The sequence below is a fragment of the Gracilinanus agilis genome, chromosome 4 (assembly GCF_016433145.1).
Source record: "Gracilinanus agilis isolate LMUSP501 chromosome 4, AgileGrace, whole genome shotgun sequence".
Lineage (NCBI taxonomy): Eukaryota > Metazoa > Chordata > Mammalia > Didelphimorphia > Didelphidae > Gracilinanus > Gracilinanus agilis.
The window spans coordinates 518,186,819-518,210,384 of record NC_058133.1 but is presented as its reverse complement, the minus strand read 5'-3'; the positions used below and the strand labels follow the sequence as shown (position 1 = coordinate 518,210,384).

Sequence of the window (23,566 nt, the reverse complement as noted above, 5' to 3'; positions counted from 1 at the left end):
ATTACCATTATACTTCTTAACTGGATTATTCAATGACCTATCCTTGTACATCCATGAGTCTGCTGTATGTGGATGTATTGTTTATCATTTATCCTTATCATGGGGAAAGTGACATTGAACAGAGAGTGATCTTCAGTCAGGGATATCTGAGTTCAAATCCTATCTTTGACAATACACAGGCTATGTCTGAGTTAGTCATGTATCCTCTCAATAATGTTGGCAATTCTCTAAGATGAAATTGTGTGAGAGTTACGACTTGGTTTGATAGGTGGGATCTCATCCACAGGAATCCCCAAACTGATGAAGTCACAGGTCGTGAATACTACCCCTACCACCACCACCAAAAACAAAAACTCACTTTAGCAGATATTATTAAAAACAACTTTATATGGATACAGTCCAATTGTGGTACAGTGGAAAGAGCTCCGAACTTGGGACCATGCAACCAGAGTTTAACTTCTGACTCTACTTCTCATTACCTGGATGACATTAGGAAAATCACTTCTTCACATCCCCTAGCCTCAGTTCCCTTATGTGAAAAGTCAGGGGGTTGGGATAGCTGGTTTCTGAGCTCTGATCTATTGTCCTATAACTTATAATCACAGTCTTTATTGCAAACTCAGGTCAAATAATCCAATCTCAGTGTAGGCTTATTGGGATCTGGCCACTGACATTTCTGCTGACGATCAGCATGATGAATGGAAGGCCAGGCACTGGGGGCACTAATTAACCTCTGGAGTAAATTCCCACCCACTGGGCCCTCCTCAGTAAAAAGAAAGACCATTTGTATCCAGAATAAAGGAAAGTGAAGGGGAAAAAATGCAGACCTGAGCAATGAAGGGAAGTGGTGAGCAGCTAGAGCTGAGCTTGGTACAATGTGCGCACCAGACCTTAATGACTTCCGACATATCTCTACATTAGTGAGTTGGGGAAAGTGGGCTGGGGTTGGATGTCAAGGTTTCAAATTGCCATTAGCAGTGAAAGTCATGGAGCCAATGTTTTTAGCTCAAGAAATGGGAGGGCTATACTTCATTGGCAGAGTTTCTCTCTCTCTCTCTCTCTCTCTCTCTCTCTCTCTCTCTGTGTGTGTGTGTGTGTGTTTTGTGATGGAAAAGTAAGGTAATAGAACAAATACATTTTTGATGAAATCAAATTATAATTGATGGTTCAATCAATCAAGTAAGCATTTATTAATTGTTTGCTAAGTTCAAAGCACAAGTGCTGAGGATACAAAGAATGTATATGTTCATGTTATATTCATGTACACACACACACACACACACACACACATATATATATAGTAAACATTGTCTAAAACCAAAAGAAGATAGGCTATAACTTGAAGGATCTTTTTTTTTAAAGAATAAAATAACATTTAGAACCTAGTACAAATTGTGATTCTGATGTCCATCATTCCTCCCATCGGCTAGGCAGTGGTTTCTATTTTAATAGTCTTATTGCATAAAAAAAGGATGATCATGCATAACCAAAACTGCAAAATAAAAATCATAAATACACTAATGTGAAAGATGACTCCCACAGTTCTTTCTCTGGAGGTGGATAGCATTCCTTGCCATGAGTCTTTCAGGATTGTCCCATATCATTATATTGCTGAGAGTAGTCAAGTTTTCACAGACAATCATCACACTATATTGCTGTTATTGTGTACAATATTCTCCCAGTTCTACTTATTTCATTCTGCATCAGTTCCTGCAGATTTTTTCAGCTTTTTCTGAAATCATCTTGCTTGTCATTTTGTATGGCACAATAGTATTCATTCACCAACATGCACCACAATTTGTTCAGCCATTCCCCAAATGATGAACATCCTCTTCATTTCCAATTCTTTGATAGTGCAGCTTTTAAAAAATGAAATTGTTAGGCTGTACCTTATTTGTTCTTGATGACACCATGTAGTTGATTGTTTCCCTTTCTATGTGTTTTCTAAACATCCTTTTAATAATGTATCCTAGAATTGTTACAAAAATAGAAGCTAATTCTGCCTTCCTATTGATATCAGACTTTTGCTTCTTTTGAAAAATCATGGCAAATTCTGCCCTTCTCTTGTATTTTAATATTGTTCCTGTTTCTTATAGTTTTGTAAATATTGCTGCCCAAGACTCAAGTCACAGTTATCCTTTCACTTCACTGTAATCTAGTCCATCTGGGCCTGGTGATTTGAATTTCTTTATCTGAAATTGTGATCCCTTGTTAACCATTTTTTATGTTCTTTCTCATTCTAAAAATCACTCCTCTTAGCAGAGAAAAAACAAAGCAAAATGATAATGGAATAATTCTTCTTTATGTTATCCTTAATCCCTCAGCACAGTTATGAACTACCAACCAGCCCAACTCATCTTCTCTTTTTCTGATGAGTATTGTGCAATCTTGCATCTGAGGGGGCCAATGTTAAAATAAATATGCCAATATCAACTGCCCCTCAAATAAATATGGGGAGAGGATCTATTTCAGTGGTTCCCAAACTTTTTTGGCCTCCCGCCCCCTTTCCAGAAAAAAATATTACTTAGCCCCCTGGAAATTGATTTTTTAAAAAAAATAATAGCAATTAATAGGAAAGATAAATGCACCTATGGCCATTACTGCTTCCCTGGATTGCTGCAGCACCCACCAGGGGGCGGTAGCACCCACTTTGGGAATCGCTGATCTATTTGAAGGCAGCTGAAAGATACACATGCAAATGAACTTGGGATTTCTTCAATGCACTATTGCCACCAGCTCATTTCCACGGACTATTTTCAGAATTTTGAAGGTTAAATCTTAAAAAACAATCAAGGAATTGTGTAGGACCTATGAAGAAATTGTATATTTTTGTATGACAGGTGATAGAATTGTGAACTTTAGGTTCTTCAACATCGGGAATGAATTAATAATATAAAGGGAGGTTCTTCTATCTTGGGGAAGGGAAATCAGGCAGAAGCGAAGTGCAGGAGGAGTCAGAAGCTGGGCACCAAAGATACATTAGCTTCCATTTGAAGAGGGAAGCTGATGATGAAGACTTCCCGCTGATGTTTGAAAGGAGCAAAGAGTAAAAGAATCAGAAGATAAAAGAGACTTCTGATTAAGTAAGCTGAGAATACTGACTAAAATCAGATAGTTTTAGTAGCTGCCTTTCTTAGTAGATGCTGAAAGCTGATTGGAGGAAATCAGAATTTGGCTGCTGGAAGAGAAGTTCCTAGGCTTATTGCCCTTTATCACCACCTACATCTTTAGAAATGGGAAATATCTCATGTGACTGACAGTATTAGATTCCACTACCCAGAACAAGCCATCTCTGGATTGAGAGGGAGAAACTTTTTAGAGCCCCAAGAGAACATCTGAAGAGGTTTTTTTTTTTTTTTAAACTTTTCTGGCTTAATGGAATTGCTTTTCACTGAAATAGGTTAACACTTTATCAGGACCCTGTTAAGAGTAGCTTTGTGCTAAAAGTGTCTGACACTGATTTAGCAACCCAAGAGTTTCAGAGAAGTAGTCTTGACCAGCAGGTCATGTGTGGTACAGATTGTTCTCTCAAGAGACCAAAGGCATCAAGGCCTGCAGTCCAGAATTGTGAGTTGCCCCAGGAACAGAATAAGAGAACTCTATGAAAGGTTTCAATGTCTATGCCCATTCTCCACTATGGACATTTGTGGGAAAGTATGACCCAATTATTATTGCTTTTCTTGCTTAGTAAATATTTCATAATTAAGTGTTAATATTGTCATTGGGACTAATTTTGTGAAAATAGAAAGCACACTGTTGGAATCACAAGAGATGTAGCAATGAATAAGAGCAATGTATTATTCCATACTGAGATTATCTCTAGGACCTTAAGAGTTGAATTGTAGTACCATGATGGCACATAGACTAACTTCCATTCTCCATACCTAGACCTGTTAGGACTAGATGAGGAGAGAGAGAGAGGAGAGAGAGAGAGAGAGAGAGAAGCAGGGGTTATGGTGTCAGTACTACATTACTTAGGGATGCCACACCTATGGGCTTCCCTGCCTGTATTAGTGGGTTGATAGCCATGCCTGTGCTACCTAGCTATTACACACTTTCATTCATATTTAGTTTCTTCCTTCTCAGATTCCCTCCTCAGGTTCCCTAACCAAACAAATTAGGGAAACAACAAATGGGTGGATCAGGAGAGGATCCACGTGGAAGGTAGCACCTGAGAAGAGCTTTGACAGATCCTGGAAATTGGTAGGAGAGGGATTGTATGCTAGGCATGGAGGACAGAATGCTCAAAGGCATGAAGAGTCCAAAAGGGAAGTCAGTATGGCAAGCTATATTGTGTTTGTGAATTTTTTTTCTCCACTATTTACTATCCACAATTGAAGTGAGTGATCACTAACCACTGAATTGGATGATGAAGAAATGCTTTCTAGGAATTACCTAAAAATCTGTAGCTTCTTGAGAGAAACACATGTACAAGACTAAGATGAGGCCTGGCTGGGGTCTTCACATTTTATGTGTCGTTGGCAAGTAATAGTCTGGTGATACCCTGGTGAAACCCATGGACACCTTCTCAGAAGAATGTTCTTAAATAGCTTAAATACAGAAGATTGAAAATGCTAATTTTGATAATTGTATTATTGAATTAATGGATTCAATAATAATTGAAATATACTCATCCTTTTATTTTGAATTTCAAAGATTCCAGATAAAGGACCCCTGACACAAAGAAGCCTTTGAGTTCCTGAGCCAATGTAATCCTTCTAGCTCAGGACAAGGCAGGAGAATCCTATTAAAAAGTACCTAACTGCTCCCTTAATAAATCCAGAGTAGGTCAAATGTAGGTTGTTTAGTGACTGACTTTGTGTGAAAATCCTGGGGGAGGGGAGAATCTGTATGATTTCTCCTACCCTAGAATAAATATCCATGGAAAATCTTCTCAGCAGGAAAACAAATTTTGCATCCTTCACACATATCACACTCAGAGTCTGTATGCCTGCTGTGTGGTTAAGTAAACAGAGTAGCTGCGTGCCATGTAAATACTCCTGGAGCAATCTGGACATAGCACAGAAAAGCAAGTGTCCCAAGATCCCAGAGTGGCAGGAGCCCATCAATCATTTATTTTATTTTTTGGCTTGGAGCCTAAGAAAATGCTTCCAAGAGCAAATGTCCCTCTCCCAGAAAGAAAAACAAAACAAAACAACTAATGATGGCTGAGATCGTTATTCCAAAAAATGACCAAGACACTTAGCAAAGGAAAGACCAATAATCCTATTGGTGGTTTAGAGAAGGAAGAGACAGAATGGTCTCAACAAAATAATTATATTGCAGAAGGTTCATCCCAAAACAATAGCCTTTGAATTAAAAACAATTGCCATTTTTAACATGTTTACATTATAGACTGCAAAGTCATCTCACTTTAGCCTCACAGTAACCCTGGGAGGAAGGATCTGTGGGTATTATCTCCATTTTTACAGATAAGAGAACTACCTAAGAGCACCAACAGCCCATGGCCATCCAGCATGCATTAAGACATCTTACCCCTCTTTATTTTTCTTTGCCTCTTTTAAGGCCAACTTGACTGAAAATAGCAGAAAAATAAGCCAGCCATCAGAAAAGAATCCAAGAACCCTTCTTGTGGGTTTTATGTGCTAGCTGTTTGTTGTTCCAGCTGGATAGATAGATGTGACTGAATGAATAAAGCCTGAAATCAGAGGGACTTTTATTCTTCAAAGATCTGTGAAGCACCTTTGGGACTCACATAGAGTCATTCCCTCATTTAACAGATGAGGTCAAGAAAAGAACAGTGTTTTGTATATAGTAAGGATTTAATAAAGACTTCATTCAATTATTCATTTCTTCATCGAAGTGGCTTTTCCTAGGTTATTATAACATATCTAAAACCATATAATCTGAGAGGATTTTTGTAAAGTACTTAGCACAGTGCCTGGCACATAGTAGGTACTTAATAAAAGAATATTTCCTCTTTCCCTCCCTCCCTTCCTCCCTTCCTTCCTTCCTTCCTTCCTTCCTTCCTTCCTTCTTTCCTTTTTTCCTTTCTTCCTTCCTTCTTTCCTCCCTTCCTTCTTTCCTTTTTTCCTTTCTTCCTTCCTTCTTTCCTCCCTTCCTTCTTTCCTCCCTTCCTTTTTTGACTACTATAGTATTCTATTTACTTTGAGTTTTCAGTTCCCTAAAATTTCCAGATTTTCCCACCATATAGCCCCCTATCCTTCACCTGTATCATCTGTATTATTGAATACTTAAGCTCATTACATTAACTAATATTGATTTTTGTTGAGAGAGAACAAGCAAGACACAGAGAGTCAGAGAGATGATATTTTTAAAGTCCTTAGTAAACTTTGTTATAATGCTTGCTGCTATCATCATTATCATTATTATTGATAAATATCCACTTGCTTCAATGGAATTGCAAGCAGGATTCCCATCAATGAATGTTCAGTGGACACTATGATCTTACCTTTTTGAATTGTCTTTCCACCAGGGCAAATTTCATCTCAGCCTCATTTTCTCCTCCTTTGCAATTTGCTTCCCTATCTTCATGTAACTCCCTCTACCCCCGAATAGATTATCCATCCAAGAGGCTGGAAGCCCCTCTGAAAGGTCCATGTAATTCCATGGAAGGAGCACTGAACTAGAAAGAGTCAGAAGCTCTGGGTTGGGATCCTGCTGCTGCCACTAAGTTGATGAGAGATCTTGAGAATTTCAGTTCACTTTACCTCTAGGCTCCAAGCATTTCATCCTTAAAATTCAAGGGTTGGAACAAGGTGATTCCTTTTAATTATAAGTTCTCTGATTCCTATGAATTGTAGCAAGGGGAAGCATTGTAGGGAAATACATCCTCTCCCTATTAGTCAAGAAGATTCTGTAAGCTCCAAGAGGGATCTGGGGCTTTCTTTCTCTGCTTTGTGCACTCAGGGCTGAACGTGACGCTTGACAAAGAGTAGGTTTTTAATAAATGCTTGTAGCTCAAGTATATGAATCCAGAGATGAGGGAGAAACTTTTGTGATCCTGAATTTGTCTGTTTTTTCTCTCTTCTGCAGGCCTTGAATGGTTTTGTGCTGGTGGTTACTTCTGAGGGGCTAATCTTTTACTCCTCTCACACTATCCAGGACTACCTGGGATTCCATCAGGTTAGTATTCCTCTTACTAAAACCTTTGCTCCTTCAGAGCCTGGAATTCTGGATGGCCAGTCAACTCTATGACATGAAATATTTATTTCCACTGAAAACATAGCATATTTCATTCTGAGAGAGAAGCTGACAGTCTACAACCCTGGACAAGTCACTTAACCAACCCCCAATGCCTAGCCCTTACCACTCTTCAGCCTTAGAGCCACTACATAGTATTGATTCTAAGAAGGAAGAGAAGGATTTAAAAACAACAGTATTCTTAGGAAAGGGTGACAAACAATAGCGTATTTAAGGAATGACTTCATCAACCAGAAACCCAGCAAGAAGTTGAAACTGCTCTCTGAAAAATTGGAGTTGGGATAGTGTTAGGGCAGAACATTGAGCAGGATGGTTCCTGTACTTCCATTCATCCCCATTCCCTCTTCTGTTGACTCATCATGGCCTCAGTGGGTTTCCCGATTTAAACATTGCTTCTCTGTTCTGGAACATTTCATCACAGGATCTGTAATTCTTTTTTTTTTTTTTTTTTTAAACTCTGAACCTTGCTCTGGAGAGAGGGCATTGGTCAAACGTAATTGGCTTTTATTCTCTGTTTTCCTCTTCTCTGAAAATGCCTGAGACTCTCTATTTCCTCCTCCCAAATGCATTTCCAATTGTGGATTCTGACTAGTAATGGCCTAAGGTTAACACAATTTCTAAAGACAAAATAAAAGCCTGTTTATCTTTCTTTATTTTAAATGTTTACTTTGTCTTTTAGAGATTATGCTAACTCTCAGCCTTCTTATCAGAGCCCTGTCTCCTTTCTCTTTGGCAAATATTTCTGCTTGTGCTTGCAGTTCCCTCTTCCATGTGGCTTCTCAAGCCTCTCCTTCTCCAGGGTGCACTTTCCATGGTTCCCATGTGTCTGAATAGGACATGAGAACATTTTGAAGTCTGACTTTGGCCAGAACTGACCCAATCGACTCTCAAACATTACTCAAATGGCATGAGCTTTCCTTGTTCATCCCTTCTGGTTAATTCAAGAGGCTTGGTCATACTTTGCAAAGGGACCATTCCCATGATCATATTTTTATAATTAGTTTGCTATCTCACCCCTCAGGCCCTTTCCTGTGATTAAGTTCTGGGCTCTCAAGAATCACTCATTTATATTAGCATCATTAAATTGGGTTGAAATGTCATGTGAAATGGTACACCAATCAAGGCATAATATTTTCCTCAGCAGCTACTTCATCACCATCCCCCCTCCATATATACTCCTGGCAGACAAAACTAGTGAAACTCCTAGAGTCCATTCTCCAAGGGAAGCCAAATCTGGGGTACAAACCCTTAGAGTCCTACTGCAGAAAGTAAGACTCCCCAGAAGAGAGAGTTGCTTGACACCATCTTTGTAGTCAGTTACATTCAGGTGGGATCAATGAGGGAGAGTCTGAAAAAGAAGAAACAAATACCAGAGACTGAGGACTTCCTTCGGAAGGTCACCCAGGATGACTTCTGTTAGCTTGACAGGAAAAGCAAAGAGGCCAGCTGTCTTCCTGAGGTTTGTCCAGAGAGATTTGATAGAGAGCTTAATTCAACTGGTCGAACATGATGAAAAAGACCCTCTTCTGCTGAAAGAAATGAATGATCTTACTAGAAAGAGCCTTAAAATGTTTCTTGAGCTTAAGAAATTCTGGAGGAGAGGCTGAAGGTTTTGGCAGCTTCATGAATGGCATCTTCTTTATTGCTACAGCAAGGCAGAGGCTTCAAAAGAGAGTGACATATTTGGGATGTAAATAGCTGTTTGAGAAGATAGCATCTTGGAGTGGGATTTGTATTTCCATACCTCAGTTTAAAAGGTAGGAATGATGAGCTCCTTTCTAGGGACACAGTTCACCTAATAAAAGGCAACAAAAATATATATTAACCTGAATTGTTAGGTCAAGAGAGTTTCAAATTGAAAATGAAGGATGGACAGAGAAAACTGCCCTCTCAGGTCTAACTGACCAGATATCACAGAGAGTAGAAGATACTACAGAGGAAACAGAATGTCAGTGGAGAGGCCCAAACATTTGGAGGAGAGAACATCAATAGTCAGAGGAAGCAAGAAAAACATCTAGCTTCAGGTATCTTCAAATAAATACACACATTTCAGAGAATAAGCAAGATAAACTAGAAATCCTAGGTCAAGGAGGCAGCTTAGATCCTAGTCTACTTCCTAATCCTTACCCAAATCTGGATATACATATATATATATATATATATTTAAGAATTTAGCTTAATTAAAGCGTTTGATCTGCTTCAGAATTATGCAAGATAAAGGCTTGCTCAGGGGTTGGGAGACTGAATGCAAAGCACTTTGTAAACTTCCTTTATCAATGAATCAATGAAGTGCTTTATCAATGAATCATTCAAAAAGGACATATTGAGCATCACTCTAACCACTTATTCTAAGTGCTAGGAGTACCAAGAATAAAATGAAGTAGTATCTGATTTTCAGAAGTTTTATATCCTTCCAGAACAGAAGTTCTTAATCTGGAATCTGGTGGTCCATGGATAGATTTTAGGGGTTCTATTAACTTGGATGGGGAAAATGTTGTGATAAGTATTATATAATACATTTGCTTTCCTTTTTAAAAAATAACTCTTACCTTCCATATTGGAATTACTACTGTGTAGTAGTTCTAAAGCAGAAGAGAGGTAATGGCTAGGAAATGAGGGTTAAGTAACTTGCCCAGGATCATATAACTAGGAAGTGTCTGAGGTCAGATTCGAACCCAGAACCTTCCATCTCTGGGCCTGCCTCTCAGTCCACTGAGCCACCTCGATATCCTTTTGCTTTCCTTTTTAATGTATTTTTTATGCATTTTAAAATGGTATTTCCAGAAGGGAGTCAATAGTCTTGACCAGATAGTCAATGGGGGCAAGGATACCCCCCCAAAAGGTGGAAGACATCTGACAAAGCAGTATGCAGCATTTATAAAATTGTGTCTTTGTGTTCAGAAAATACTTCTACTAGGAGGTAGCAATCAAGCCGGGTCATTTCCAAGAGGCAGAAGGAGGGCATTCAAGGTGTGAAGGACAATTTGTCCAAAGACACGGAGGAGGCTGGGGTGGGACGCAGAGTTCTGGCAATAAAAGGTGGTCAGTTTTACTGGCAAAGTTTGTAAAGAGGGATAATGAACATGAAGGAAGTCTAAAGAAGTCATCTGGAATTCGATTGTGAAGAACTTTCCATTCCAAGCAGTCTGCAGCGTATCCTAGTAGCAATAGAGACTAAATGAAGAAGCTTCTCGACGAGGCATCGGGTGCTCCGATCGAGCCTTTAGGGATATTATTCCAGTAGCTGTGCTAAGGATGGGTTTCAGAGGTTAGAATGTTATGTGCATACGTGTCCCATCTGCCCACGACCCACTGCCCCCTCTCTCCCAGACCCTCCTAGGGCAGATCATGTTTATCTCTGCATGTCTAGCACCTTGTCCCATGCTTTGAACTCAGTAGGGGCTTAATAAGACTTTGCTGAATGAAAGAATACTTCCAAGAGAAGATGATGTTAACCATTGTTTCTGACCATCTCATTAGCTTGTCCAAGTCTCCCAGGATCGCTTTCATGGAAGACACAAATAAGAGCCTGTGTTTATCTCTCTTTTTGCCTTGACCACAACCCTATAGGGATAGGTACTATAGGGATTTTATTTCCATTTTATAAACAGAGAAACTGAGGCACAGAAGACTAAGTGCCTGGCCCATGATTACATAGCTAGCAAGTGGCTGAGGTGAGACTCACACCCAGAGCTTCCTGAGTCCACGCCTGGAGCTTTTGAGTTTGAATTCCACTCTCCTGAAAATGGCCAGATTTATACTGAAAAAAATGCACAACAAAGGCCTTGTATTTTCATACAGAAGAAATAAAATCTTTCCTCATTTTGATCCTTTCATGGGTGAATGGACAGACCTCCAAAGCCGACGTCAGAGAGAGGGAATGAGGGAGTGAGTAAGTGGAGTGTGTATGTGTGTGTTTTAAGTCTGAAATTCTTTTTTTAATGTACTCTGAAACTCTTCAAAGTGTGCTTTGTGTCCTCAGATGGGGGCTGGTTGATCTCTGCCATTTGAAGTTGACCTCCCTTAACTCCTCTTCATTACTGAAGGCAACTGAGTTGAATTATGTGTCCTCTTTTGACGTGTTTACAAAGCTTTCCTCCACATTGAGCTGCCTCCAAATAATCCCTCAGAATTAGAACATGCCATGCAGCATTCTCATCACACAGCTGCTCAAATGTCCAGCTGGCCACAGATGATCCCTCCCAATGAGGGCTTTCCCCTCTTTTTTAATAAAAGAATAAAAATCAAAAAGATCAAAGACTTGGGGATGGTTTGTGAATTCTGGCTAACTGTCTGCAAGATGGCCCGTGGGCATCTCAGACCCTATTTACATTTCAGAAGCCAGAAGCTCCAACATAAGCTTTAGGAGCTTATGATTCTCCATCCCATGGAAGTAGGTAGGAAAGCTGAAAGGAATGTGAGGCCCTCCCCCACCCACCCTGCCTATTTCAAGCAAAGCCTGTTGGCCAGACACCTGGACCAGTTGGGGACTGAGATCTCCTATTGTTCTATTGGACAATTGTCAAGCTCACTCCTTCCACACTCCCCATGGAGGGACAGTCCAGGACAGATTGGCAAGGACAACTGAATGGCAGCCATATTTCTGGGTGCTTGGGGCAGAGCTTTCTCAGGGTATTCTCCCTGAAATATACGGACATTTAGCCACCTCCAGATCACTCTTTGTCTGTGAGATTGGGGTGAGGGTTATTTTGAGGGGCTTGGGAGGGCATGCGGGAATTCAACAAATGAATGACTGTCAACCCACTCATCCTACTGACTTCCTCCAGACTTGATGGAGACAATCTGACCCCACTGTGGAATCTGTTTTCCTTGCCAGACAGATGTTTTACATCAGAGTGTCTTTGAACTGATCCACACAGAAGACCAACCCGAATTCAGGCGCAATCTTCGCTGGAGGCTAACATCAACTCCCAAACCTGAAAGCGATCAGGCCTGCTTGGGTAGGTACCAGAACATCTGCCCTAAGCTGGGGCACGCTGTTTGCTTTGGAGCTTTATTGTCTATTGGGTTGGGATCTTGGAGGCCCTCTCAGACAATTATATCCAGAGCTGGAAGGGACTTCGTGGGTCATTTAGTCCAGTTTTCTCCTTTCATGCCTTCCCTTTCAGATTACCAGCAAATCTATTCCATTTATATCTTATTTGGATCTGAGTATTTACATGTTGTCTCCTCATTAGACTGTGAGCTCTTTGGGGTTGGGGACTGGCTTTTGTCTTTCTTATATCCTCAGGGCTTAACTTGGTGCTTGGTCCACTGTAGGTGCTTAATAAATGTCTACTGACCATCCCAGACACTGACTGTTCCTGCCACTGGTTGAAAGTGTTTCTTAAAGGACCATTGAAAAAGAAGTCCAGTCATTGTAGCCTATAGATGATCTGCTGTAAGGTCTGCCAAGCTCTTTGCCTACCTTCTCTCATTTTCTTTCCACAACGGTCCAGTGAGTGGAATGTTCTCATCTCTGCTAACTTCAGTTTCCCAGTGGATCTTATTAATGTTGGCAGGCTCTCCAGTGGGGCAGATCCCAGAGGAGGAGGCCTTGTGGTATTGGGAAGAGCCCTGGGTTCGGGCCCTGGTTCATCTCTAAGTTCTGGGTGATGTTGGGCATGCCATTTCACTATCATGGACTTCAATTTCTTCATTGGTAAAAACTAAAAGGGAAGACGTTGGACTAGATGACCTCTGCCATCTCTTACAACTCTGAATCGATGGTCTTGTCATACAGTGAGCTTCTCCATGCCTTTTCTTCCTGCTAGGACTCTCATCCCCCTTTTCCTCTCATGTACTCTCTGGGGAGTTAACCCATCTACAGATGGTAAAATGGAAATGACTCGGCTAAGGGTTACTGCTCTGTTTAATGGCAAATCTTAGGCCACCTGACTCCAGGGCTTGAGTTCTTTCCACTCCTCTAGAAGGATGAACCTCCCTCTCTTAGGGAACACTCGTCTTTAGAGCCCTGTTGGTTTTATGCCCACTTAGATAAAATGATGATTTGCTGGTGAAATCAATGATACTATCCAATCCAACAAGCATTTACTAAAAGCCCACTACAAGGACTCAGAGAAAAATGGAAATCAGTCTCTGCCTTTAAGGAGCTCACCACATCCTGCCTTTGAAACACAAGACACCAATGGATAACTATTTACATGGTAGTTTGGGAAGGAGGGAGAGCACCAACAACTATGACATCAGGGAAGACTTCCTAGAGGAGGAGGCAGAAGTTAAGCCTTGATAGCAGGTGGTGAGGGTAGAAGGAAGAAAAATATTGCTGGCCCAGGGGAATAGTGTGTTAAAAGATAGAGAGCTGGAAGATCAGATAATAAGGTTAGAAACCTTAAAATGGTCCAGATCTGCTGGAATGTAGAGTGTGCATGAACACGAGCTATGTGTAATAAGCCTGCAAAGACAGGTTGGAGCAAGCTTGTGGAGACTTTCCATGCCAACCCGAGGCATTTGTAGTTTATGCTAGAAATAATGGGGACCCACTGATGGCTCCAGAGCCTTGAACAGACTTATGCATTAGAAGAACCATTTTGGCACTTGTGGGCAGGCTAGATTTGGGAAGGGAGAAGCTGGAAGCCCAGTTAAAAATATGTTCGACATTTGTTACTCACATGGGTGACTGCCATTTCCTCCAATTACTCTCACCAGTGTTGTGACACAGAGCTAAGCCTATGGAAGGAGGCAGAGGCTTATTGGGGAGGTATCAGGGTGTGTGTGTGTGTGTGTGTGTGTGTGTGTGTGTGTGTGTGTGTGTTTGTGTGTGCATGCACACATGTGTGTTTTTAGCCCCAGTCTTTGTCTCTTTGTCTAATGAATAATAAGGTACCAGATGAAAACATCTTGGAACTCCTCTTAGCTTTGATATTCTAGGGATATCCTTTAGTCTCCCAAGAGAAAAGTCAAAATGGAAATGTTATGGGCTGATACAGAAATGGTGGGGATGTCAGTCTGGTAGAAATCCCTGGCCGGAACCTGGAGCCTCTTGGGCAAGTCCTGCTCTTCTGCTTGTCTCCTTTTTGATTATATCTGAAAAGGACAAAGTCAAAATTGAAAAAGGCAAAACAAATAAAATAAAAAGGTCAAGAGTTATTGGGAATCTTCAGTGCCAGGGAGCCAGTGCTCCAGATTTTCTGTCTTGAACTGGTCTGCCCTCTTGTTTTGGGGGTTCACATCCCCAGTCTGGCTCCAATTCCTTCCTTACTTGTTGGTCTCTGAGGTGTAAATAGTATGTGTATATGACGGTGTATGGTGTGTAGAGTGGGTGCTGTTTAAATCCCTCCAAGTATGTCTAGTATGGCTCTACCCTCACTCATGCAGATGATCACATCCTGGGTCTAGAGACTACCTAGTCCAATTATTATCTGAACAAGAATTTTCCTTCCCATCCTAAGTGGGTAAATGTTTATGGGCGTAGTTGTGTGACTTAGTGAATAGAAAGCCAGGCCTAGAGTAAGAAGTTCACAGGTTCAAATCTGGCCTCAGACACTTCCTAGCTGTGTGACCCTGGGCAAGTCACTTAACCCCAGTTGCCTAGCCTTTTCTTCTCTTCTGCCTTGGAACTGATGCTGACAAAAGGTAAGGGTTAGAAAATATAATGATTTATTAGTTTCGTATTGTGTGCTAGGCATGGCTCTAAGTTTTGGGGATATGAACAGGAGGAAACAAAAAAGATAGTGTTTGCCCTTAAGGAATTTGTACTCAACAAAACAGCAAGATGAGATCATCTAGGCTTTGCTTAAAGATCTGTCTGTATCATGTCACGAGCATCAGACATTTTCTCCTGGTTCAGAGTGGTCTTCTAGTTTGCTCAAAAATTGTCCACTTCATCGTATCTGAAGGCATGATAATATTCCATTGCTTTCACATGCCATACTTTGTTTAGCCATTCCCTAATAGGTGGACATTCCCTTACAATTAAAATTAAATTACAATTAAAAAAAAAAAAGAGCTGCCATTAGTATATTTGTACAAATTCTTTCTTCAGTTTTCCTGAAGCTTCAGATCTTGTCAGACAAACTAATTTTTAGCCACATCTCTTCAACTTTGAACTTATGAAGTTCAATCTGTGGAATTCAAGCATAACATTTTACATTAATCCATATTAAAATTCATCTTAATAGATTTAGTCCAATTCTCTGCCCTGTCAAGATCTTTGTGAGTCCTGACGCTGTCACTCAGTGTCAGATATTCCTCTTAGCTTTGTGTCATTGACAAATCTGACATATATCTTCATCCAAGTCATTGCTAAAAAAAAAAAAAAAACAACGTTTTCATCGGGGGACCTGGGACAGATTCCCTGGGATACTCCTCTGGAAACCTCTTTCCATCAATGTAGTTCTTGTCCATGTCGCTCCATGACCTTTCATAGGGAGCTCCATCAATACATTGGAGAATTCCTTCCGGGAGTTCTGTGGAACTGGAGACAAGTGAGTCCCTCTATTGTATTTCATTCATGACCAGACCACCAAGCTTTCCTGGTGGCAACTGTCTTCCCTGATGGGTTGCTCCTCAGGTTTGATTTATCCTGCTGCAGCCTATTTATCACCCTTTAAAGATTTTGCCATTTTCGTCCTTCCAAGGCCAGGCTGTCCACAATGGCAGATGGAGCGGTACATTCCTGATATGGACGCTTGTGGCCACAAGCCACCTGGGATCACTGAAGATGCCACGCAGGTGCCAAATCTCACCTATGATCTTGGGGCAACAACCTTTTTTTTTTCTTAATGAACTGCTTGCTTCTAATCTTTCCATTCTCCCATAGGGACCTTCCTAAAGGGCTGGCCTGACCATGTCACCCCTTCCTCAATGAGCTTTTCCCTCCCCCCATCCCCAGGATCAAAGACTCTCCTCTGTTTGAAATGCCAAGCTCTTCCCAGTCTGGCCCCAGCCTGTCTCTCCAGGGCACTTTTACATTTCTCTTCTCCCAGTTCTCTTCATTGGGTCATTCCTCACACATTTTCCTCCAGTCCTGCCTTTGCACAGCTTCCTTCCATTCTCCATACTTGGAATTCTCTCACTCCTCACCTCTGCCTGCTAAGCTTCCATTAGGCTCACCTCAAACCCTCCCTCCCACATGGATCCTTCACGATCCTCTAAACCAGTGATGGGCAAACTACAGCCCGCTGGCCAGACGCGGCTCCCTGAAATGTTCTATCCGGCTACACGACATTATTCCTAATCTGATGAATACAATGAGGAGGACACAATACAATGAAACCTGGAAAGAGTTGCCTTAGAAACAGACTGACAGAAGAGCGTTTCCTTTCCTTTGGCCCCTCTTTAAAAAGTTTGCCCATCGCTGCTCTAGATGATTTGGGTCCTTCTCCCCATCTGGAAATCGTTTTGTATCTTCACTGCCTTGGCAATTCTGTAGCTCGTTCATCGATTGGGTTGGGGCATGTCTCAGTACAATGTAAGCTCCTTGAGTTCAGAGCCGGTGGATCTGGCTTTTGTATTCCTTGTATTTGTAGTACCTCGCATGGTGGCTGGTCCACAGAAGCTGCTTAAAAAATGCTTGTTCATTGATTGGCTAGAGGCATCTCCCCTTCGCCTGCCACATTGCCAACAGCAGAATATCAGCTTGTTGAGGGCAAGATCAGGGCCTGATAAGTCCTTAATAAATGTTTTTTCACCCACATATTCCTTAACAAGGTCTAGACCCAAAGCCTTTCAGCCTGATCGGCCTTCATTGGGCTGCTCTCCAGCTTATCAACTTATTTCCTAATTTGGGATGCCAAGAACTGAACTAAATCTGTGCTTAGCTAGCCTAGTACCTGGAATGCAGCAAGTGCTTAGCAAATGTTTGTGGATTGATTGATTGATTGATTGATTGGTTGGTCACCCACCGTGTGAGGTGCTCCAGAGGCAGAATCGTGTGTGTGTGTGTGTGTGTGTGTGTGTGTGTGTGTGTGTGTGTGTGATGTGAACTCACATTCCGTTTCTTTTTCACAGAGACAGTTACATTCTCTCCTCTGCTACAAGCAGGGCATTCCTAATTTACACGTGGAGTGGGAGCTGAGAAGGAGCTTTGTGGCCTTGGGCCAGTCTCCAGACCTCACTGGGCCATAAAGCCAGAGGACTGGAGTGAATGGCCAGGTAGACTCCATGGTCATTCCTGTCTCTGTGCCGTTCAGGTGAAACAACTTCTAGCCCATCTGTTGGCCGTGACAGACCAGAAGAACTTCCCCCAGAGAACTCGGCTCTCCTTGAACGGAGCTTTGTCTGCCGCTTCCGATGCCTGCTTGATAACTCATCAGGGTTCCGGGTAAGTCACCGCCACGGGCTTGCAGCTCATCGATGGGACCAGCGGTCTAGCCGGCTCGATCAAGAATGTGGGGTAACATGGAAAATGGCAGGGGGGAAGTGACCCCGTATCTTGCAGGAATTCCACCCTGCCATTTTCCATGTTACAGTATTCATCTGTTTTTTGTGTGTGTGATTTGAAAATTTATATTTAATTGATTAATTTAGAATATTTTTCCATGGTTCCATGATTCATGTTCTTTCCCTCCGCTCCTCCCACTCCCCTCCCATAGCCAATGAGCAATTCTACTGGTTTTACATGTATTGTTGATCAAGACCTATTTCCATATTATTAATATTTAAGAATGCATTCATCTTGGGGCAGCTGGGTAGCTCAGTGGATTGAGAGTCAGGCCTAGAGACGGGAGGTCCTGGGTTCAAATCCGGCCTCAGACATTTCCCAGCTGTGTGACCCTGGGCAAGTCACTTGACCCCCATGGCCCACCCTTACCACTCTTCCACCTATGAGAAAATACACAGAAGTTAAGGGTTTAAAAAAAAAAGAATGCATTCATCTTAAAGAGTGATGCAAATGGAACAGAATGGAAGAGAATCTTTTTTTTCAATAAAATATTTTTTATTTTGAATATTTTGAAAATTTCCCATAGTTACATTTCCCTCTCCCCCACCCCCTTTCCCCCCTTAGCTGATGCACAATTCCACTGCGTTGTTACCTATATTATTGATTAAGATTTAATTCCAAATTATTGATAGTTGGACTAGAGTTTTCGTTTAGTGTCTACATCCCCAATAATATCCCCATCAGCCCATGTGTTCAAGCAGTTATTTTTCTTCTGTGTTTCTACTCCCACAGTTCTAGGAAAGAGAATCTTGATGTGATGAGCAAAGGCATTTGGGCCCCACTCTTCCTAGCTTGGCTTGGTAGCTGCGCTCCTCCCCCCCCAAAATGACATTTTCCTTTGGTTCCTGAATGATATGAAATCATCTGTGCTCTCATAACCACGGTAGAGTACCAAAGGACTAGAAGAGATCTTAGAGATCAGTTAGTTGTATCTCCTCATTTTGCAGAGCAGGAACGAGAGGCCTAGATGGGGAAAGGATTTATGGTCAAAGGACAAGAAGGGACCTTAAAAGCTCTAATAATATTTATTTAATGCTTTAATGATGGCAAAACACTGTACATATGCTACCTCATTTGATCCTAGCAACAATTCTTGGAAGTAGAGGCTTTATTATCCTTACTAAATAGATGAGAAAACTAAAGCTGAGAAAGATTAGATGATCTGCCTAGGGCCACATAGCTAGTAAGTGTCTGAGGTAGGATTTGAATTCTGATCTTCTTGAGTCTTTAGTCCCACACTGTATCCATTAAACCAGTGGTTCCCAAACTTTTTTTGGCCTACTGCCCCCTTTCCAGAAAAAATATTCCTTAGCCCCCTGGAAATTAAATTTTTAAAAATTTTAATTGCAATTAAGAGGAAAGATAAATGCACCTGTGGCCATCACCGCCTCCCTGGATTGCTGCAGCACCCACCAGGGGGCAGTGGCACCCACTTTGGGAATCACTGCATTAAACCATCTAGCAGTCTCATTGGATAGTTGGAGAAAATGGGACTCGGAGTGGTTAAGGAACTTGTCTAAGGTCACTGAGGCAATAACCAAAGGAGGTAAGGCTTAAACCCAGCCCTTTGTGCTTAAAATCCGGAACTCTTTTCCAATGTATTACCCTGCCTCAATGTCATCTGTCAAATCGAATTTTTGTTTATATTGCTCAGGAAACATTTGGCCACTTGGAAAGGAGATGCATTGGAAAACGTGAGGGGAAGAACAAAGGCAAAGCTTCCTGGGTTTAATCTGGAGTTCTTAGAGCTTAGCTAAGAGGACTTCTTGAAATATTTATTGCATATCACCCATAGCAGATTAGACATTGCCCTGGGAGGGGGAGGGAAACAATCTGGATCCTAAAATGTCAGAAAACAGTTGTCCAAATTGTTTCTACATGTAGCTGAAAAAAATTAATTCAAAAAAGAGAAGATTTCTTGGTGTCTTGTAGGGCATCGATGCTTGGATTCCCACCTGAGACTGCTGACAATACATGGCGGCATCTGTAAAGTGGATCTTAAGCAGGACAGCTTTGTTACTGCCTTTGAAAATGTAAAATACTCTTAAAAATAAAGAAACTCTAGGTCAGTGAAGAGTTCCCTATGTGTAATCTTCTTTGTAGATTAGGAAACTCATTGGTGATTGTTGAGTTCATGATGAAAAGGAACATTTTAAGTGAAAACGTGGGAAAAAGAGACATTGGAGCCTGGCATCCACTGGGGCAATGTAAGCTGTTTATACGACTATAACATAAAGAGCTCAGGAGCTGGCTAGAGATAAACAGAAATTTAAATGAAGCCAGAGACAAGCCTCTACCTGAATGTTAAGAATTTTCTTAGGGGCAGCTGGGTAGCCCAGTGGTTTGAGAGCCAACCCTGGAGTCGGGAGATCCTGGGGTCAAATTTGGTTTCAAACACTTTCTAGCTGTGTGACCCTGGGTCAGTCACTTAACTCCAATGGCCTAATCCTTGCCACTCCTCCGCTTTAGAATCAATACTTAGTATTGCTTCTAAGACAGAAAGTAAAGGTTTAAAAAGCAGCAACGACAATCCTGAGGATTCTGAGCTATTGTGATAATATGACGCTTTTGCGTGATATAAACTCCCCAAACAACAGAAGAGAAGACTAAATTGCCGCCAGGCTAAGAATCGAGCTAATTGTAACAAACGGGGTACGGCTGAATGAATTGTCCAAGAGTATTAATACATCATCCGGGGAAAGATCAGTTCTCTAAAGCGGAGGGCTCGTGGGCTACGCACTGACTTAGAGCCTGTCTGTACCGTGTTGCCCTCGGATTGATTTTGTGAAACATTTCTCAGTTTCATCGTTTTCATCTGCTTCTGGCCACACTCAGCCGTTGGGTCCTGTTGGCTGCCCATCGTCCGAGTCTGGCGCTTCTGGGGGGGAGCCAGAGGTGTCCCGGGGAGATCTCGTGCAGCTCTGCTCCTTCTTCTGCCCGGGGGCTGAGGCTCGGTCAGCAGCCTGTCCCCTCCCCAGGGATCCCCACGGCCACTCGTGTCGCGTGTGATGTGACCGTGAGCAGAACGGAGAAAGCGGACGAGAACCAAACGGATGAGAAGAAACGAGCAACTGGGGCGATCGTTTCAGCGGCAGATCAGAGGGATGTCGGTCTATGCTATGTACATTCTATCCTCTCTTCTAGTCTATGATGCGATGCGATGCTTTGCCAGGCTATATCACATGGTGTCGCGACCAAGATCATAGATCAGATGGCATAATAATAAGACGTAATAGGCAAGGCATTACGTAATGCATGACCGAGAAGGCTAATCTATACACACATGTATCTAGAGACACCCACACACGTATGTGTCTACATGTTATACACACACATTGAAGCTGTGCCTCTTTTTTAAAAGGATTTAAGCCTTCAAGGCAGGTTGAAGCCTCTCCACGGGCAGAACCACCAAACTGAGAATGGCTCTCCGGTGCCCCCGCAGCTGGCACTCTTTGCCATCTCCACTCCGCTGCAACCTCCATCCATTCTGGAGATCAGAACCAAAACACTGACCTTCCGGACCAAGCACAAGCTGGATTTCACCCCGGTGGCCTGTGATGCCAAGTAAGAACGGGGGGGGGCAGGCTGGGAGGAGCTCCCTCCTCTGGCGACTCGCCCTGGCGGGCTCCTGCGGGTCTGAGGGCTGACCTAGAACGGCCTGGGCTCGGGCTGGCCCGGCCAAGCTGGAAGGGAGAGGCTTCCAGGGCGAGGAGGGCTCCGCCGGTGGCCTCTCTCCATCCCTTCTGCAAACTGGGAATGCCTAGAGCCCCCCTTTGTAAAGAGGGAAGTGTTTTCTTTGGGAGCCTTGATTGGAGAAGACAGTGATGTTGGTTTGTGCTTTGTTTTTCCCAGAGGGAAGCTTGTGCTGGGATACACGGAAGCCGAACTGCGCATGCGAGGGACTGGCTATCAGTTTGTCCACGTGGCTGATATGCTCTACTGTGCCGAGAACCACCTTCGAAGTAAGATTTGCCCACGGCCCCACACGGCCCCACACTGCCCCTGGACACTCCATGTGGCTAAAGCACAACTCTATTGGTTCACCATATTCTAAAATGCAAATAATTCCTGTTATAGTCAGAGACGGTCTGCCTCTGTTGTTGTTTTTGTCATTTCCGTCCCATCTGACTCTTTGTGATCCCATTTGGCTTTTGTCAAAGACACTGGCATCGTTTGCCATTTCCTTCCTTGGGTCATTTTACAGATGAGGAAACTCAGGCAAACAGGGCAAAGCGACTTGCACAAGGTCACATGGCTAGAAAGTGTCTGACGCTGGATTTGAACTCAGGGAAAGGAGTCAGCTTGACTCCAGGCCAGGTGCTCTATGCACTATGATGCCCCAGCATCTGCCCCAAAGCTACTGGAGTAGTTTGCCATTTCCTTCTTCAGCTCACTTTACAGATGAGGAACTAAGGCAACCACAGTCATCAGTTTACCACTGTGCCGGGGGTATGAGCCATCTGGCAGGCAGACAGCGGCTCTGAGAGTGGTTCCTCATTGTTCTTTGGCATTGCCTACACCTTTGGTAAATATTGGTCCTGATTCCATTGGCAGCGAATTCACTCTCTTTTCAGAGAGGCATTCCTTCACAGTGCCTTTTGGGAGAATGAAGCTGAGAGTGTGCATGGGGTGGGAAGGCCTGGATAGGCTATAGTTTCTAGATTTTCTTCATTGGAGGGAATTCACAAATGGCTTAAATCACAAGACTTTAATGTTTTAGAATATTGTCACCAAAGTGGAGAGTTTCAGAGCTGAAAAGGACCCAGGGGCATTTCATCCAGGGATGAGATGAATTCTCCTTCTCAGGTTCACCTAGATCTGAGCAAGAACCCACTCCACAACATTCCGGATAATGAGCTTCAGAACTCTCTCTCTGGTGAGGGAGAACACACACCTTCCACACTGGAAGAATTTTAAGTATGGGGAAGTTCATCCTAATACTGAATCAAAATCTCTTCAGATTCCATTGGTTTCTCCTGGGTCTGTTGGTCCAACCATCCATTCCCAGGAGAGCCCATTCCATCAGGGTAGAGGGCAGGTAGATTTTGTTAGACAAACATTCTGCTTCCATTACCTTGGTGGCTGCATAACTTCTGGGACCAGGATGAACTGGTTCTGAGCTCTTCTTCTTTACCTCTACAGTCTCTCACTCAATGATCCATTCTTATCTCTGGGCTTAATTGTCTCTCAATGCACTCGACTTCCAAGTCTATCTTCATTCCTAAGCTTGAGTCTTGACCTCTAATTCTTGGGCACTTCAGAGTGAATGACCCATAGGCACCTTAAACTCACCATGTCCAAAACAGAACTTACTGCTCCCCATGCCCAGGTCCTCCCCACTTCCAAACTTCCCCCTTACTGTAGAGGGCATTGCTGTCCTCCCAGGTCCTCCAAAGTTGATGTCATCTTCACTGTCCCTCAGCCATGTATCCAGTCCATTATGGAATGTTGTCATTTGTGTCTTTGCAACATCTCTTGTGGATGTCTTCTTCTCTCTAGTCCCACAGTCACCACCCAAGTCCTTATCCCCTCTGTCGTGACTACTGAAATAGCCTCTTAATTGGTAACTGGGTGGAGGAAGGATTAGAGACAGAAGAAACCTGAGGCAAGAAGACCAAAGTGATTTCTGGGTCTGACCATAATAGATTCCAATGGCTCCCTAATAATTCTAAGATCCAATATAATGTCCTCTGGTTGGTATTTAAAGCTCTCCTTGACCTTGGCCCTCCCTGTCTTACCCTTTGATTCTATCCATGCACTCTATGATTCAGGCAGAATGCTCAACACCTGGGATGCTTTATCTCCATCTCTGCCTTTGCATCAGCCATTCCTAATGTTCTCTCTCCTCACCTCCATTTCCTAGAATCTTGGCTTCCATTAAGGCTCAGTTCCATCCCGCCTGCTACACAAATCTTTTTCTGGGGTTACTTCTTCTCTTGGTACTTTCTGTGGCCTTTTTATTTACTTGTTTCTCCC

The 23,566-nt window shown here is 42.6% G+C and overlaps 1 protein-coding gene across 1 annotated transcript in view; it reads left to right on the top strand.

Moving 5' to 3' along the window:
• Positions 1-23,566, top strand: part of LOC123247628 (aryl hydrocarbon receptor-like) — a 64,547-nt gene that overhangs the window by 34,967 nt on the left and 6,014 nt on the right. The window contains exons 4-8 of the mRNA XM_044676575.1: positions 7,018-7,107; positions 12,023-12,146; positions 17,340-17,470; positions 20,952-21,154; positions 21,443-21,552. Coding sequence (XP_044532510.1) covers positions 7,018-7,107; positions 12,023-12,146; positions 17,340-17,470; positions 20,952-21,154; positions 21,443-21,552 — 658 coding nt within the window. The remainder of the gene's footprint in view (positions 1-7,017; positions 7,108-12,022; positions 12,147-17,339; positions 17,471-20,951; positions 21,155-21,442; positions 21,553-23,566) is intronic.